At 35.6% G+C, this 19424-nt stretch overlaps 1 protein-coding gene across 11 annotated transcripts in view; it reads left to right on the top strand.

The window, feature by feature from the left end:
- Window positions 1–18160, top strand: part of TNIK (TRAF2 and NCK interacting kinase) — a 179703-nt gene extending 161543 nt beyond the window's left edge. For 9 of the 11 annotated variants that reach the window (XM_072408106.1, XM_072408103.1, XM_072408102.1 and 6 more), the window contains 10 exons: window positions 4324–4488; window positions 5615–5750; window positions 6984–7154; window positions 8197–8340; window positions 9771–9905; window positions 10867–10967; window positions 11765–11914; window positions 12868–13027; window positions 14382–14521; window positions 17092–18160. In XM_072408106.1, coding sequence (XP_072264207.1) covers window positions 4324–4488; window positions 5615–5750; window positions 6984–7154; window positions 8197–8340; window positions 9771–9905; window positions 10867–10967; window positions 11765–11914; window positions 12868–13027; window positions 14382–14521; window positions 17092–17175 — 1386 coding nt within the window. In that variant the 3' untranslated portion in view covers window positions 17176–18160. The remainder of the gene's footprint in view (window positions 1–4323; window positions 4489–5614; window positions 5751–6983; window positions 7155–8196; window positions 8341–9770; window positions 9906–10866; window positions 10968–11764; window positions 11915–12867; window positions 13028–14381; window positions 14522–17091) is intronic. The other 2 variants (XM_072408108.1, XM_072408107.1) reach the window with 1 other exon arrangement.
- Window positions 18161–19424: the final 1264 nt, after the last annotated feature.

The raw sequence follows: 19424 nt of genomic DNA, 5'->3' as shown, positions 1-19424 counted from the left end.
CCGGAGACATTGTTACTTTCACGGGTTTGATGGTCAAAGAGGATCGCATGAACCCAGAAGAGACAACAGCAAAGATGACATCTTCAGGGTATGCTGTAGCAGTAACAGAATCCTGGACCTGTCATTGCTGCAGGGCACAAAGAAAAAAAAAGTAGATGTGTGTTCTAATTGGCAACTTTGTGCATACTTTCTGATTATGCTAAAAGCTCAATATTCACCAAAATGGAGCACATCAATATAGTATTCCTTTGTATACAAAACATGGTTTTATTGCATTAAAGAAAAGCAAACAAAAGTTTTTTAAAAACTGAAAAAGCAAATGCAGGGTCTAGCAAAATATCTCACTTAAATTTAGGTAAAGCAGATAAATATATTTATAAATAAATATATATTATGTATCCAACACTAAAAGCCAGTAACTTGGCATCCTGACAAACAGGATTTCCTTTAGATGGGAGTCTGGTTTGAATGAAACACGGCAGGCTGTAGTGAGGTTGAAGCACAGAGCCCAGCCTGAATACATTTACTGCAGTCTCCGTGTACTTGTGGACAGATTGTAACTTGTATGTTTACCTCTGTGGCTGTCACTATTTCACATAAGGCAGACAGTTGCATATGCATTTTTGCAGACCGGATGAGATTAAAGTAACACAATTGTACCCTTACTCCTCTGCAAGTTCAAATTTTATATGGAATAAATATTATATCAACTTTATCATTCAAAAGATGCTTTATAACATATTTATTGGATCCATAAGTAGGCAAACCTAATGATTCGAAATACATTTGGAGATATCTTTGAATAATATCTTTATTTCATTATTTCCATGATGGGAGTATAAGTATTAACTCCTAGGGATCTGAAATATTTTTGTAAAAATCAATGTATTTGTAACTCAATTTTTTATCCGCTATATCAGAAATTGTAAATGTATATACATTTAAGAATGTCGTCATTAAATAGTAAATAAATTCATATGCATTGTGCAACTTTCTTGTATACAGTATCAATGACTTTTATCTAACTATTAGTGAGAGTCTAAGGCTGTGCCCGTACATTGAGGCATTGCTTGTACAATCCCCTCCTAAGAGCCACATATTCAAAAAATTTGGATTTCTGGATACATTTTTTGTATAAAAAGTCATCATATGTTGATGTGCTCCTTCCATTTATAATGAGCAATAACTGAAACCTGAAAGTATATGGTAAGTATATACCAAGCAGTAGTCTTGTTTTGGGTTTTATTGTACCCCTATTAATCTGATCACTGAAAGTTGGTGGCTCATTACCATGTTGAGTAATCTGAGTGTGTCTAATGCCATATTTACTTCTGGTAAAAGTTATATTTTTTACACATCTAAAGCAAACTTTGCAGTTGTTTATTAGGTTGGTTTTGAATCCACTGAAGGTGGGTTGAAGACATATTAGAACAGCAAGATGTTTTATTAAAGCAAAAAATAGAGGATTGGAAGAGGGCCTTCTGGGGTTAGTACATACCAGTACTGAAAACAAACATGATCAAAATTCCAAACCTTAATAGGAAAATGTAAAAATGTCAGATGAACATTGAGATTCTTGTCATGTTTCTTCTATTGATTTAGACCATCATGGAAATTAGCTAGGATGTCTGAGTTAAAAACAGTCTAGAACTCTGGTCTGGTTGCCTTGCATGCAACGTTCAGAATCTTCCCTAATAAATCACTTCCTGCTTTTTAGTGAATGCTGAGAAAGTCATAAGAATCTCTTGGCAAACTGGCAAGATAACGACTGCTGAGAAATGTATAATACATATTTTATTTTATCCTGGCTATGCTTCACTACACTAGGTATGCACATGTGGCAGCTGAAGGGGAACAGTGATTCATGCACAGGTTTTCATTAAATAAATGTCAATCCTGGCAGCACATGCAGGAAGAGACTCATGCAGAGCTGACATAAAAGATCATTTGCTTTTTACTTGATCCATAATTCTATCCTGGGAAGCTTAGCATTTGGATGGTTTCAATTATTATGCATCTCAGGGATTGGAAGAAAGCTGAAAATTACAGTTGATCTTACTTTGCTGTTAAAATTAGAATTTTTAATACTCATCAGCTGTGGTGGGGGGTCTAAAAAACTAAAAGTTTATAATGGGACTGATCTTACAGAATGTAGAATTGTAATATCATCCCTTGTTGTGTTAACAATGAGTGTGGATTGTTAGTGTGCAAATTCTTCATAGTAACAATAAAGTATTCTCAGAACACTGACCATTATCTCAGGAGCACCATGGTAGATCTCCTTTTTATGTATTGTCTGTATCGGAACCTTATGGGGATGAATTGAAGTAGGGAGGGTTGGGATTGAGACATTGGTTTGATTTACTCTCTTGGCTGTGTATATTTCAGCTTAAAATCTGTACCCAGGCACAAATGTCTGCCTTGTTTTTGAATGAGTTACCTAGCTCCTGATGATCAGTCAAGTGCTGTTTGTTTTGGCTACAATAACAGCATCAATCTGTGTTTTTCCTATTTATGAAAGTGGTGATCTGCCATACGAACATCACCAATTTAGAATTAGGCATATAGTGTACATCATTTATTAGTGCCATAGGCGCACTATTATACTATTCTTATGGCATAAAATAAAATATATGGTAAAAATAAAATGGCATACGCCACCATGGATATCAGTGCTATTTGTTCTCTTTTTAAAGGTAGCACTTGCAGACCTATTTGGAATGCATGGGCAAAATGTGCCACATTCAAGTGAATAGAGTTTTTGCCAATTTGGGATTAATTCTGGTTTGGTAATCAAAGCAATGATTGCCAAGGTTAAACAAAGAACATTTTCCATAAATGCAGCTTTAGTAGTAGAAATAAAAGAAAAAAAAATACCAATGAAATGGTGACCTACTATTGGATTACCACTTAATAAATAAAGCTCTCAAAGACTGGAAAATATAGACTAGATAACCCAGAGTCATCCATTAATATTATTACACATGATTGATATAGCACCACCCTATTATGCAGTGCTGTACAAAGTCCATAATCGTGTCACTAACTGTCCCTCCAAGGGGCTCATAATCTAATGTCCCTACCTCAGTCATATGTCTTTACAATAGTCCAAAGTCAGTTTTGGGGGGAAGCCTATTAACCTAATTGCATGTTTTTTGGAATTTGGGAGGAAACCAGAGTACCCGGAGGAAACCCATGCAAACACAAGGAGAACCTGCAACCTCCATGTGTCTTGGACGAGATTTGAACCTGAGACCTAGCGCTGCATAGGCCAGAGTGGTTAAAAGTCCAAAATGTCCATAAATAAGTGTTTCTCAAAAATCTCTTTAAAAGCTTTAAAAACTATATTCAGTGCTTTGAATGGTTAAAAAAAAGTAGAAACACTAGAACTGTGCACTAGGGGGTGCATTTAACCCCCCTCATTGGTGATGGTGGTGGAATTGCAATCTCGATTTATAGTTTAGGATTTTCAATTTCAATTTATTTGTGAACCTTTTTGACTTTAAATCAGGGGTGTCCAAACTTTTTGCAAAGAGGTCCAGATTTGGTCAGATGAAAATATGTGGGGACCGACCATTCAGCACGTACTCGGGGTTAGTGTGGATGTGGTCTGCGCGGGTCCCGCACAGTTTACGCCCACCAGGGTGACGTGTTGGGATTCCCTGTGCACAGAGTCCAGTGTCGGTACGGGCTTTGTGCAGAGATGTTCTTGGAATCAGAGTGGGCGTGGTCCATGCAGGTCCTGCACAGCGCATGTCAACTAAATTGAGGTAGGGGATTCCCTGTGCACACATGAGGGCTCCCACCCTGCCCATAATGGCCGCCGAGTAGCAGGCCGATAATTGCAGCCGGTTGATCATCTCTAATAAAATATAAAATAGCTTTTTTGTACGCGTGTATTTTATACTGTGGTCAACAGTGCTGGCAGGCCGCATATTATTGATTTATGACAGAGGCTGCGGGCTGGTGAAAAACTGAGCTGCAATTTGCCCCCCAAAACTGGACTTTTAACAAGCCTGCTTTAAATGAATTGTTGTATGTAATATATAGGTTTGAAAATTTGGTGCAGGAATTTGCCTACAGGCAGTATATCAGCTTTTATATTGCATTATTATACCAGGTAATAACTTGGGAATAACTTTGGATTTATAAAGATTGTAGAACGGTACATTTGCTTAGTCTTCTGGATCATACAGCTTGTCTATATGTCTGTGTTTCTAAACTCTACTACTGTTTGATATGCATGTTACTGTTCAGACATCTAACTGCCGATAAAGCTCTTGTAATGGAGTTGTCCATGTACTTTCCTTTGTGTGTCCGCAGACATCTGGAGATAAAAAACGCTCTGGCCATGCAGAAAGTAATGGTTTTGCCGGCCACATAAACCTTCCTGACTTAGTCCAGCAGAGCCACTCCCCGGTGGGTACTCCAACCGAGCCTATAGGGAGAGGTTCAACACATGCACAGGAAGTGGAGACTGGGACTGAAGTAGGTGGTGGCAGTACCAAACTAACACTCCGCTATTGGATAACTGGTTACAAGTACTGACCGTGGTGCTACGTTTATCTCTCTTCTTCTCTTCATCTTTCCTTCTCTACCCTTGTTTTAGCACTACAGATGCATGCATGTTAGGTCCATTGGTGGTGAAGGGAGGATGTGTCTTTATATCTGTCTTTGTTACCCCAGAATTGAACAAATGTGTTTCTTCGCAACTCATGCATGCTGTAGAGCTTTCCCTAACGCATCATTTGTTATTTGGCATAGCTGTATTCCAGAAAAGTTTAATAAAGTGTGTGTGTGTGTGTCTAAGGAAATGCAGGAAGCTACAAAGATACTTCAATACAGCTAGAAATGAATGGGGTTTTATTTTGAGGTTGTACATTATTTTATGTGATACTGATTATCAATTCCACAAATAGTGTCAAGAATTATAAACTGTTCTAGTGGTTATATTTTACAAACTTGTTATCTGTTGAATAAATGCAGAAGTACACAGCGCTTAGTAAGGGAGAATAGTTTAAAATCTGAATGTGCATGCTGCATGCTGTTTCCGGAGCGGTGATATTGAATGTATTCTACTTCACTATCATGAAGTTGTACAAACATTCAGGTGACACATGCATTACAGGGTTCTAAATTCATTCTTGAAGAGGCAGCCATGGAGAGACACTAAACTCAATATTAGAACAGTGGGCTTTAGATGTTGTGTACTTCTGGGAATAAATAAGAACTAATTTATACTCTCTAAAGCTCATCACATTGCAATTTGTTTGAACAGTCTCCTTTAGATCTACTATCAAATACAGGAGTTTGCCTTAGCTATATAAATATATTAAATATATCAAGTAGGTCCTCATGTTATATAGATTTGGAAGGTGTGAATTTGATTTTACAGTTGTATAGTCACGTTGGAAAATGTTATTTCCAATTTACTTGTAAATTGTAGTAAACCAATATAGGTATATAGTATATCTGTAAGAATTGATGATAGTTGTCACATTAATATCATTAATTGTTTAACATATTATTTTAAAGGTTTTGATTTGTGATCCATACTTCTATTTTATTTTTTTTTTATGTTTTTGTTTTTCCCCTTCCTTTTTAATCATTATAGTATGGTGTGGGAAGTACCACAAAAGCATCTTTTACACCATTTGTTGATACAAGAGTTTTCCAGACATCACCTACTGATAACGATGATGAGGAGGATGAAGATGATGACGACGACGACGAAGAGTCATCTGCGACAGGTATTGAGATGATATGGTTTGTAAGTAAACTCTTTATTGCTCTTATAGTAGTGTTCAGGTAGGTTTATAGGTGATTTCTTATGGTTTATAATGTAAGTGTAGTGGTTTTATCTATCACTATAGTGTAAAGAGCAGTGCTGTGTTGTAACCCATGGCAGCTAACCACAATTTAGTTTTCGCTATTCTAATTCTTATAAATCAGTGGAAGCTTATAGTTATTAGAAATGGGCTACAACAGAGCATGTCTGCTTGAGGTAGTTTAGTCCTGGTAATGCTAGGAAGAATAAACACAACAGCTGCTTTCTTTACTGATTGGACAAATGTATTCACTAATTAATTTTTAATTCCTCCATGCTGTACTCAGCTAAACTAGAATTCTTATATAAAATATTTGTTGTTGTACTTTCTAAATGGAGGCAATTGCAAAGGGTGTACTTCGAGCAGGATGATTTTTCTGGGAACGGGTAATGTATTATATGCACAGCATACTGGCATTTTTTAGCACATGTAACCTCCTTATTGTGCTTCCTGCCTGCAATGTAAGGATCTATCCCCGTAGTTGCCATGTCTTTCTCCTCTTCTTCTGGATCAGGCATCTTGCTTTGCCCATTTAGCAATCACAGATGCTTTAACATTCACTCATGCTCACTGCAATTATAATTTCTTAGCACTGAAGTTTTAAACCTTTCCCAATCTACCCAAAACTGACATTTTTAGCTAGATTTTAAATAACTATACAATAGTCTGTAGCATACATTTACTATCTTTTGGTAGGCACAAAATTAACTAAATCTAATTTTTCAGGCCACTACTTTTAAAATCTAAAAATGTTCTGCTCAGTAAGTATACTTTTGTAATTCTATCTCTAAATGAATAATATTGAGTGAATAAAGAAGCAGCACCAGTGGTGATTCTCCCCAGCTGAAGGATAATAGGCCATTTTGATTTATTTATTTTATTTTGTTGCTGCGCTTGAAGTTTTATTTCTTTATCTCCTTTCCCCTCTGAATGAGAATGCCTATCCATGGGTGGGTTAGAGGAGGCCTCAACAGCTCTTGCTAAACTACACTGTTATCTGGTAGAGGATTGTGAGAGATGTAGTTCAGCAAAATCTGCAGCTCTGGAAGCTGTCCACCCTATGTATGAAATGTGAAATGCTGAGATTTGTCACAGAACACGCATGCTCCATTTTCTTATTCTTTTTTTGCTGAATGAAGAGAGTGTTTTTTTTAGCCCTGTTTACTAGCGAACTGCTTAGACAAGAACAAGCCAAGCTGAATGAGGCCAGAAAAATATCAGTGGTAAACGTGAACCCTACCAATATTCGTCCTCACAGCGATACTCCAGAGATCCGGAAATACAAGAAACGCTTTAATTCTGAGATACTTTGTGCAGCATTATGGGGTAAGTCTCAACTTTTGTTTGGGTAACATTACATATTTTGCCACATTTCCCATCTTGAAAAGTTTAGCCTCCTCTAATAAAATGTAAAAGGTTCTATAATATTTGAGGGTTGCCTTTTATACATAGGCTTCACCACAACTGAACTGAACTGCATACTTATTCTGGCATATGACTTAAATACTTGACATAAAACCAGGCATCCAGCTTTGTTTATGGCACCCACCATATTCTTTCAAGACTGTTTAACAACCTTTAAACTATACCATTCTTGAAGAAAATGTGTGAGTTGGTATTTGAAATTACTGCTGCTTGGCTGTGTTTGGCTTCAGGATTTCTGAATTAGAGGATTCAGAGGACTATATGCCTAAACAGTAATTTTAGATGGCAAAAAACAGTTTTACTGTAGTGACATGTACCATTTAAATAATAATCTTGATTATAAATGCTTACATATATTTGTTAGTTGTGGAGGACTTGAAGTAAGTTTAGATATTTTAGATTCAGTTGGGTAAATATGAAATATTGCATAATAATAGAACACATTCTAATTCTTCTGGCAGGAGGTAGAGTTATCTCTCCTTTTTACTTTTTCCAAGTTTTACCTACTTCCTGCTAAAAGGAAAGTTAAAGTTCTTTACAAAGCTCAGTAACCAAAGCTGATGTTTAAATATAAACGAATGAGCATTGACCAGTCCCCCTGGATTTGAATTGCCCCATCTGAGGTGGCAATGAAAGACATCACAACAACATTTACCTAAAACTCTGTTGATACCTTCCTATCAAAATTTACAGTTTTATGTATTAGACACCTTTAGATACTGTTCTTTATCCCTTTAACTAGTGTACATTATTGTGTAAAATAATGGCTTGTAGTTCTAACCTCATATTAAATACTGTTTTTAAAGCTATATTAAATAAAAGACAATATAAAATACCTAGCATGTACTGACTTGAATAAACTGACCATTGGCATTTACAATTCTCAGTGATAATCTTGTCTTCACAACCTTTTTTGCAAGAAATCTATTCTTTCTGCACATAGGTGTAAACTTGCTAGTGGGCACAGAGAATGGGCTAATGTTGTTGGACCGCAGTGGACAAGGAAAGGTCTACAACCTTATCAACAGGAGGAGATTTCAGCAGATGGATGTTCTGGAGGGATTGAATGTCCTGGTAACCATATCAGGTGTGATAATCACTTCCTGTCTTGTTTTATTTGTATGTAAAACCTAGCAATGTGTCTCTGCCCAACAATATACCAATAGCAAAGCTAGAGCCCCACCTTTAAAGTTCCAGGCAATCGGTTTTCTCCCAGCTACCCACCATGCATGAGTTATCGGGGCAAATACTCAAGTCATTCACCATGGACAATCCCATAGCATAAAGGGTGTCACCTGAAATCTTTTTGAAATCTTTTGTGATGCAAGTGACTTAAATTGTACAGAGAATTAAAAAAACAAATGCCTCACCACCCATGTTTTTTCTAAAGAGTCGTACATATCTTTCAAATTTTACTAGGGCATATAAACTGTATGTGTGTATGTATATATATGGATGTATATATATATATATGTGTGTGTGTGTGTATATATATATATATATATATATATATATATATATATATATGTGTATATGTATGTATATAATTGTGTATATCTTTCAAATTTTACTAGGGCATATAAACTGTATGTGTGTATGTATATATATGGATGTATATATATATATATGTGTGTGTGTGTATATATATATATATATATATATATATATATATATGTGTATATGTATGTATATAATTGTGTGTGTAAACTGTTAGCCTTACCAAGAAGGGAATTACTTCAAAACATAAATCTTATACCATTTCACTTAAGTATTCATTTAAATATTGCTCTTCTGTTATCACCTCATAATCCCTCTCGTTTTTTTTCAGTTCATTGTCTAATTTACACAGAAAGTTAGAGACATTTCCTGCATTTACTATGTGGTCCCTTTGAAGATTCTCATCTGTAAAAAAACTTCCCAAAGCTATGGCCATGTTTACCTCCAGCTTTTTAGTCTTGAATTTCTTCAGCCATGGAAAACTTGTTTCACCACTTCATAGAGGTTCATCATATTAACAGTGCCAAAGCACTACATAAAAGTTATCACTAAATTACCCAATTTTCTTCAAAATCAACTTGCAAGTGTCCACTAAACAGCATTCAAACATTTCAGTAACCACTTGACTGACCGCTTCATTGTTCCCAATATCAGGTTAAACAACAGCTTACAATGTTGAAGACCTCCCAGATCTTGCTGCATCTGCGTCTTTAGTCTCAAATCAACACAAATCAACACACTAAAGGCTCTATAAAACAGTGTTATATTCCTGCAAATTAGCACTTACAACATATTAAAACACTCCTTCCAGCTACAGTGACATAGTTATGCTCAGATTTTAAATAGCATAGTCATTTCAAAGCTGTCTTTAAATTTGCATTAGTTGGTGTTGCACTTTTGAAACGTACTATATACCTTTGTGTGTATAGAGTGAAGCATTCAAGTAACACTATTTTTTTCATTTTTATTTTTCTTTGCTGCTTTTTTTTTCTAATTACTTGTTGTGATATGTCTCACTAGGGAAAAAGAACAAGCTAAGAGTGTATTACCTTTCCTGGCTGAGGAACCGGATATTGCATAATGATCCAGAAGTAGAGAAGAAGCAGGGCTGGATAACAGTAGGGGATTTAGAAGGCTGTGTGCATTATAAAGTTGGTGAGTTTTTTTTATTGTATTAACATTAAATGTACAAACTTGTCATAGACCCTTCTTCTTAATAATAGCTAGTTTACAATCTCCTTCCTCTCCACTGCCCTGTCACTAATCTAATTATAACTAGTTATATGAAATGTATATATTAATATAATGCACAAGGATTCAAAACGAAAGGACTTTTTAGGCACTTAGAATACAAAAAAACTTAACTTTTCTTATAACAATTAATAAAACAGTTCTAAAAGTATCAATTTGGTGGTAAGTCCAATTAAAAGCATTATAGTTACATAGTCTCACATACATAACCATTTTGACGCATTTCGAGAATTTTTCAAATTTTTACAATTTCAAAAATTGTATGTACTTACTAATAAATTGAAAAGCACATCAAATATCACTATCTGTGAATACCTCCTCAAAATATAGATGTTAGATTAGAAGAAAGGATTAGGTTGAACATTGCTTGTGAATTATAGTAACAGCATGCTATTTATTTTACATTGTGCTTATATAGTTTTTTAGGTTAAATATAAATTATACTGTAAAAGATGACACTTCATACACAAAAGTCCTGTTGCCGATTAGTATAATTTTGTTCCCCCTGCTGTTTGAAGCCATCTGACATGGTGGAAGATGAATGTAGTGGATGACCTAGGCATCTGACATATCTGGAACCTAAAGCATTTTGCGACAGTTTTGCTTAGATCAAAGGCTCTATGAATGGATCCAGGGACAAAATCATTTTTGTTTTCTATCTTTTTCAAACACAGTTTGAAAGGGGATACCTTATAATGGTTGTATGCTGTGTATCTAGTTAAACATGTAAAGGCTTATCTTGCTGATGTTTCTTAGCAGATCAATGAGCCATGCAGTTATTAATATGTTAACCCATTTGTATTTTTCTCTTACAGGGTAATAAATATGATAAAGCATTTATTTATTCTACTTTTTTTTTTACTAGTGAAATACGAAAGAATTAAGTTCCTGGTTATTGCATTAAAGAGTTCTGTAGAGATTTATGCCTGGGCTCCAAAGCCTTATCATAAGTTTATGGCTTTTAAGGTTTGTATAAATTATTTCTGAATACTTTATATTGATGATTGGATATCTCTGGTCTATAAACAAGTAATATTACACAGCATACCACATCTATAATAATAAACAGTAATTATTGATGAACATACATATTCATCCAGTAAGGGAGTATCGTACATCGTGGTTAGGTAAATTTCATTATACAAGGACAGGAAGCAATCCCACACTCTGTTAGTCCTTTCAAAACTCCATTGGTTTTCTAAATCCTAACTGAGAGGTAGGAAGACTAAAGCTCAAATAATATCATTATTTGTTTATTTATGATGATGGTATGGGTTTTAAAATACTGATTTCATATCAATTAGGCACTATTTGTATTTTTGTCTGCCTGATCTGGGTAAATTCTTGGTTCAAGAGAAGTAATTTGCTCATTTTGAATTTCAATCACCATTGGTAGCTGTTTGTACCACTATTTGTGTACTGATTTTATATGCATTTTTAGTGTCAAAAAGGGAGGGGGGTATTGGCTCAACAACACATTCACACTTTTTGTACATTTTTGTGGGAAACTGTATTTGAAAAATTGCAGTGGTCTTATGTGAACTCCATACTGGCAATGATGTGGCCATTGTACATTCTCCTTTATTGTTAAGTGTGTTTGATATCTTATCATATATCTGCTGGCCATAATAATTGACCTTGACCCATAAAGAGTCTGCCAGCAATTCATGAATATTTAATATGCATACTGGCAAACAATATTACTGTTTAATTTCCTGTGTGGTTTCATCTGCCTGACAATTAAATGGAAAATGTATGTTCAGTCTTTTACAGACCTCCAGCATAGACCATTGCTCTGTGATCTCACTGTAGAAGAAGGTCAAAGGTTAAAAGTAATATTTGGCTCAAGCACTGGTTTCCATGTCATTGATGTTGATTCTGGAAATACATATGACATCTACGTTCCATCTCATGTAAGTAAATCTGTGTAGAATGCAGTTGAGGAATATTTTGGTACCTGTAAATGACTGCCTCAAATGCCTGCATCAATAAAAACAAATGTATATAAAACTATGCCTTGATTTGGCACAGAAGTTCTCAGCCTTTTTTTACAACAGGGTCCAAATGCTTAATCAGCCATATATTCAGGGCACCCCAGAAAACATATATTGAACCCCAGAAATAAATCTTATTTAAATACCTAAAAAATAATTGTGGAATAACATTGGGGTCATGGTCATTACGCTATAGCACGTTAGATAGATGTCACCCAAGAGGAACAAAGCTTCTAGCATGTGTGCGGCAATCCCCTAACAACATTTAGTGATCTGCCATAGCAAATAACTAAACAAATAAGCTGGTAGGACTATTCCTATTTCCTATAGAGGAGGACATGGTGGGGTGCCTCTTGGTCATCCTTCCTCTGCCATAAAAATAACACTGTGTGTAGGGTTTTCATTTGTTTTGTCACTGGAAATTATCACTAAACATTGTTTCCAGAGATAGAAATATAACATATGCATGCAGCTTAAGACTGTGTATCACAGATGTACAAATATTCTACTTCTAAGGGATTCCTGCAAGGTTTTCCCCTGTTGGTTGAGATCTGGTTCATTGTAGAGTATAAGACTTCCTAAAATATCTGTCATTGATTATGGAGTCTTAAAAAAAAAAAATTCTGGGGACAGTAATGAGATTTGGTATACATAAATGTTTAAATGCACCTTTTGTGATGCATCCTTTTTATTCCAGAAATGTATCTAGCAATAGGTTGAAATTGTTACAAAATGGTAAAAGGTAACATAGGATAGTATAGGTAATAGGTAGTATAGTATAGGTAACTACTTATCCCAACTAAAGCTTGCCTTTTTTGCTGTAAGTGATATGACCTACATGTCTAAAGTCAGTCTCCTTTTCCTGTTTGCAGATTCAAGGGAACATCACTCCACATGCTATTGTCATCTTGCCTAAAACAGATGGCATGGAAATGCTTGTGTGCTATGAGGATGAGGGCGTGTATGTTAACACATATGGCCGAATTACAAAAGATGTGGTACTTCAGTGGGGTGAAATGCCCACTTCAGTAGGTTAGTGTTTTGGGTATTTACAAAAATGTGCTGCCCGTTCATATTGCTTATATGATTTAATAACATAGGTAACAAAGGTCCTTGGATTTTATGGACATTACGGGTGCATTAGGTAACCCTGGCCGTACAAAACTGAAATCACAGCATGCTTGTTCTGGAACTGTGACTGAAACATATTAACATTTCTATAGCCTGTAAGGGCTGTAATGTAACCCCATTTTTCTTACATGACAGAGTCACTTAAAATATTTAGGTAGTATTACACTGCAGTGCCAATAAACATTGTCTATTGGCTCAATAAGCTGACAGTGTAATCTTTGTTGCATGCAGTAGCCAATGTCATTAAAACAATGTCCGATTAATTTTGTTTTTCCCAGATAAGATTACATTAGAGGTAAATGTTGATCACCTTTATACCAATAGAAACTAGTGCACATTACCAGTCTCCTAAAGCATGCACAGGCCAGAACAAATGCCTTGGGGTGGGTTCACTTGTACCTACACATTCAAATGTTTTTGCCAGCTTTTCTTCAGAGAATGATTTTAGTTTAATTAAATCCAACATTAATTTTCTATGAATGAACAATCTTCTCCAGCATGGTAACCCCTTTTCTACCTTTATTTTTATAACACAAATAAATAAATATACAATATACATATATATATATTATAGCACTTAATTTGATTCCTGGCCTATTTTGGTGCTGAGGAAAAAAAGTGTTCAGTCCTAAATCTTTGACTGTAGCCTGGAGGTGTGAGAATAAAGCCTACAGGCAAAGAAATGTTCTCCGCACCCCATACACACCCCATCTTATTCTTGGCACCACTAGTGTGAAAGGCAATACTGGCTGCTATCAGTAAAGCAAGGGGTCCACATTGCTACGGCCTTTTTTTCAGAGTGGATTGAGTGCCTAGCATTCTATTATTAACTAGGGTTCACTTTTTTATTGTAGTTATTGTAAATAAACATTACCAGCAGGCCATATACTGATCCTCCAGGGTAATATTGGATTTATGCTCTGCACATTGACCTTTAGTTAGCTATACACTTATTACTAATATTTTTGATAGATTAGGGAATCTATTAGATGAAAATGTTGGATCGATCACAAAATTGGCTAAAGTGTTTTTTTTTTATTGAACATTTTCAAACAATATTTGGAGAGCATGTCAATGGAAAATTGAACAAGAATTTTTTTGGCTAACATTCATATTAATCTATTTGCGTGACCAGTGCGTCAATTTCTATGTCAATTGTTACAACAGGAAGAAATTGCATACAGCATGCCAAGCTTTATATAGGATAGGTCACCAAGGTAGCTGATCAATCTAAACCCTGCGTTGTCCTTTGCAGCATATATCCACTCCAATCAGATCATGGGCTGGGGAGAGAAAGCTATTGAAATCCGTTCAGTGGAGACCGGGCATCTGGATGGAGTATTCATGCACAAGAGAGCCCAGAGGTTAAAATTTCTGTGTGAAAGAAATGATAAGGTATGTGCTAGGAGCTGTGGTATGATTGCTGCATCATGGTTTCTGATAATTAATCCTACAATATTATTACAGTTTTCGGACTGATAGGTGTCCATTTACCTCGGTAATAGGCACACACTTTATTACTATTCTAATTACTGCTACATTTAAATAGCACCACTTTATTTTGTTGTATTTATCAAACTGATAGAAGAACAGATAACTGCAGTTTAAAGTGTTGGAAAAACAAAATACAAAATACAAAAAAGTGAAAAATCAATGATAGATTTACTAATATGAGTTAAGCTACAAAAATAGAACTGTATAAAGTAATACGTTTAAAGAACTGCTTTTATTGAAAGGCATACCAAAGTCATTGAAAAGGTAATATACTCAGGCCAGGTTCAGACCAGCGTCTAAGCACTGACAGGCAGTGTACCAATGGAACATATATATAATTTTTTACAGGCTGCAGAGAAAATATCTACATTATAATAAATCTTTCAATGAACCTAAATAGCAATAACAAGAAGTATCACCATATAGTAAACTGTTTTAGCTAGCCGCTCATGGCCACTAGGGGCAGTGTTTTACTAGTATAGATGGAGTGCACCTGTTATCCTCTGTGCAGCAAGTAATATGAGCTCTCAGAAATAAAGTTTCTTTTGAGCAGATATTTTCTGAGTTTTGTGTAAATGTAATATAACTTTTACCTAGAGTTACCACTGTTTTGCTTTTACATTAATTGCATGTAATAAATAGATCATGCATTAAATCACTGGGAAGTTCATCATGATGGGAACAGTGCAGCCCAAATGCTGAGAACAGAAACTTTGCTATGCTTTGTGGATCTCTTACTATTAGGCTGCACTGCCATAGTCCAATTATACAACCGGCTTTAGGTTTTCATATAGCTATTTAGTGGCTGCATAGGTGTTTTACATTGAATGAAATCTTTAAACTATATAGTTACAGGTTTGAAAATGCACAGAGATCGTACAGACAGAATAATAACTGTTGCCAGGTTTACATACAGTTTTCTAATAAATTAATAATTAGATCGTCTTTGTGTCAGTGGGGTTAATTTACTAAAGAGCTAGGACAGAGGTAGGCAATCCTTCAGAAGGGGGAGAAAGCTAAAAGTTGGTGAGTTAGTGTGGATTAGGGATTGTGCAGTGTAGAACATGGAATAAGGCAGTGTGGAATAGATAACACAATGCAGAATACTGAATACGGCAGTGTAAAATACAGATTACACACCATACAATATGATATAGAGCAATGTGACATAGGAAACAAAGCATGCAGAATTTTCAATAAGTGTGGCAAACATATCTGCCTTGTTTATCCTCATTACATTGTGGATTGTTGTGGCCAGTAGTTTAACTAGTAGATAACATTGTTTACGCTGCCTTTTTACACAGAAAGAAGTTACAAGAACATTGCATTTTTGACAAGGGAAATAGTAGTTTTTGTACTTGCTAAAAATGTTTGTAGCCTAAAAAAATGAAAATTAATAAAACTGCCAAATCTAAGGCTGGGTACATACGTGCAATAATTGTTGTTGGAAAGGATCTTCCACGATCCTTTCCAGCGACTTTCCAAGGACTGCACGATGCATAAACGAGTGCTGTACATACAGCACCGTTCTTCTCCCCTATGGAAAGGGGAGGGGGAGAACAATGGAGCAGCATCCTGCTGCAGTTTCCCCCTTCGCTACAATAAGGATCATTCGTCGTCCATCGTCCGTGGATCGCGCTGTACACACGCCAGATTTTCGTCCGATATCGGGCAAGAACCATTGGACATGTGTACGTAGCCTAAGGGAATAAATCTACTCTAGATATACCATTGAAAGGATATGTTTTATTCCTGCCAGCTCTTTGTCTGATTGTTAGGTGACAACGTCTTTCAGTATCTTTGAGAACTGCAGAACCCTCATGTTAATGATATGAGGAGAGGGGGGTGTTCTGTAGTTCTGTCCTACTGTGAAAAGCTTCAACACGGATACAGTATAACAAGTGAGGATTGTACTATATCCATGTAGTGTATTACTGACCGTGTATTACTTCTACTGATGTAGAAATAAAGTGTAAAAAAAAACCTTATTAAAGAATATGAATGGTGCAGTATGTTACATTTGTGTTTGTGTGTTTTTGGAATTTTCCTCTTTAGTAGGAAAAAAAAGGGTCATTCTGACTGGTAATTACATACTGAAACACTGCCTTTAGTCTTTTTGCTTAGTTCATAAAACTTCTTAGGGAAAATCTAACTTTTGAGGACTTTCTAAAGTCAAAATGCAGCTACCTAACCAAATACTAATGGGATAAATGGGAGGACCACCAATCCCCTGTCTATAAAAATGTCCTAACATAGAGGGATCTTGTCATGCAGGATGTTCTTGGAATGGTTTAGTTGTTAAAAATTCGAACCCCAGCTTCACTTTCTGGGGAAATCTGATATTGTTGCTCAGACACCCTAATAATATTTTCCCATTCTTAATAATATTCCCTAATAAATGCACAATGTAAGCACACAATGTGATGTAAGCATGCCTTTTATAATTCATGAATTCTGCCTGTCTTTTATAGGTGTTCTTTGCATCTGTGCGGTCAGGAGGCAGCAGCCAAGTCTTTTTTATGACATTGAACAGAAACTCCATGATGAACTGGTAACAGAACTGTCCAAGCAATCCTATCCATGGCATTATTTCTAAACTAGGTCTGGTTTATGTAGACGTGCATTGCCTCGTGGGACTGTCTGCTGCCGTCTAACCTGGCTAAGGCCTCTTGTTTATCAGATGTGCAGAGTACAACAGGACATATTAGCAGCAATGTACAAGAATTCAGCAGCCTTGCCCCAGAAGGATAACCGGGACTTTGCACTTCAACACTGGGAAACCGTTCACAAGTCCACAGACGTCAGCTGTCGGCTTGTTCATTTTAGCTTTTCATTGTGTCTTATTTTGTAAGAATGGCAAAAAAACACAAAAAGTATTGAGACTTGAGCCAATATGTTGATTCCTGTCTGCCTGCTCTAGCGTTATATATAAATATAGATATGTTGTAAAATTACAGAGTAAAACAAGACAGCACAATAATGTACTTTTTTTCTGTTTTGCTGAAGGCTAAAGCTGTAGAGCTGGGTAATTGAAGATTTAAAAAAGAAAACCTTTTTGCCTTCATCAACCTGAATGTTGCTTTTTGATAGCAACAGTCTAATTCATTTTTAATGGAAAACAAAGTTTCCACTTCTTTTAGGAAACGTAGTTTAAATGGCTAAACTAGCCGCTGTCTAAAGAAATGCCATTACTCAATCTGTCTGTCAATTAATGTCAATTAATGCTTACACAGCAGTGGGTGTTGGTATTGTATTGAGCAGCAAGCGTTATTGGGAAATATAAAGAAACTTCCTGTACTGTTTTTCTTATTGTATATAATGCAACAGGTCAGGGAAAAAACCAAGAGGGAATGTTAGAAGTGATTGGCTCCTTTTAAGTTTCATTTACAGCTATTCAGACAGATAGCTTATAGGCAATAATAGGACTGTTGCCAATATTGTCACAGTGACACTTTCTAGTATTAACCAATTGAACTGTCAGGAGCTTCTATGAGGCCTTGGCCTACTAGTAAAAAAAAAAAAAAAAAAAAAAAAAAAAAATAGTTTTTTTAACCAAAGGATGGCAGAATGAGAGCATCTGCCACCACGGTTTACAGGCTTAAGGCTTAACTGGCCAATGTTGTAAAGATTGATTTCTTAGAATTACCCAACGTACAGTAACGGACCACATCTGTGCAAAAAAAAAAAATTAAAAAAATTAAAAAAATCTACAAAAAAGTGTGTATGTAGTTCAGGTGATAATGAGTCTTTCAACACAAATTCTCTAATAATTTAATGATAAAATATGTGTATCAAAGGTTTATTTTTAATAGCTACAAGCATGGCTGGCTGTGATAATAGGGTGTTACATCAAGAAAACTGTGGCGCTTTTTGTTTTTGTTTTATTTTTATATCTTTTTGTTTACCTACCTCGTTTTGCCTCTTTTCTTTTTTTTTTCTTTTTGAGCTTTTCATTGCAGCGTTGTTATTCCTATAAGATAGGTGCAGAGGTGTACTGCAAACTGCCAATTAAATACCATTTGCCTCCTATTATACAAAAGTTACACACCATACGCCTGCAGACTAGATAAGTCACAGAATTGTTTGCACTCCACTTGGACACTTCACAGAGGAATGATGTCGATCTAGCGACTGTTTGATTTGGAGGAGAATTGGTGCACACTCTGTTATTTACAATTCGGTTGCAAATTGTTTTCCTTTAGTGGCTGTGATTGTATTTTCGCCAGGTGCTTTTAACATTTTGTTGCTAACTGATGAACCTTTTAACAGTAAAACAGTCAAAAAATACACAGTTTCAATTCTTTTTTATTGTGGGTTTTTGGGGTAAAGTTATGAAATAAAAGGGAATTATTGTGTTTAACGGGTTGTTTGTTATCATTTTTTTTACTTATTTTTAAATATTGTTGGCAACACAAGTAGAGAAACAAGATAAGGTCGATCTGAGACATCATATGCAGTTGTATATAAATATTCATGGAGATGAAATGTTGGTTGCTCAACTTGACCAAGAATCTTGCAAGAAAGATTGGGTGATGATCTTGGAGAAAAAAAGGCAAACTTGCATAAAAGCATATGTATACAGCTTGAACTGATAGATTTCTGAATATGAAAAGAAAAGCATGCGGACACATACAAACTGATGAATAAGTAGACACTGTGAACTACTGCAACCCTTCTATCACTATACTGATAATGAGACAAAAAGGCTATTGAAAGTGGGGCTGTCTTTGTCCACAAAAAAAAAAAACGCAGCCAAACAATTTCCAAAGCTAACAAACAGAGAAAGAGATACTTTTTAATAAAA

This window comes from Pyxicephalus adspersus, chromosome 4, assembly GCF_032062135.1.
Source record: "Pyxicephalus adspersus chromosome 4, UCB_Pads_2.0, whole genome shotgun sequence".
NCBI classification, from domain to species: Eukaryota; Metazoa; Chordata; class Amphibia; order Anura; family Pyxicephalidae; genus Pyxicephalus; species Pyxicephalus adspersus.
This window is presented reverse-complemented; position numbering and strand designations above follow the sequence as displayed.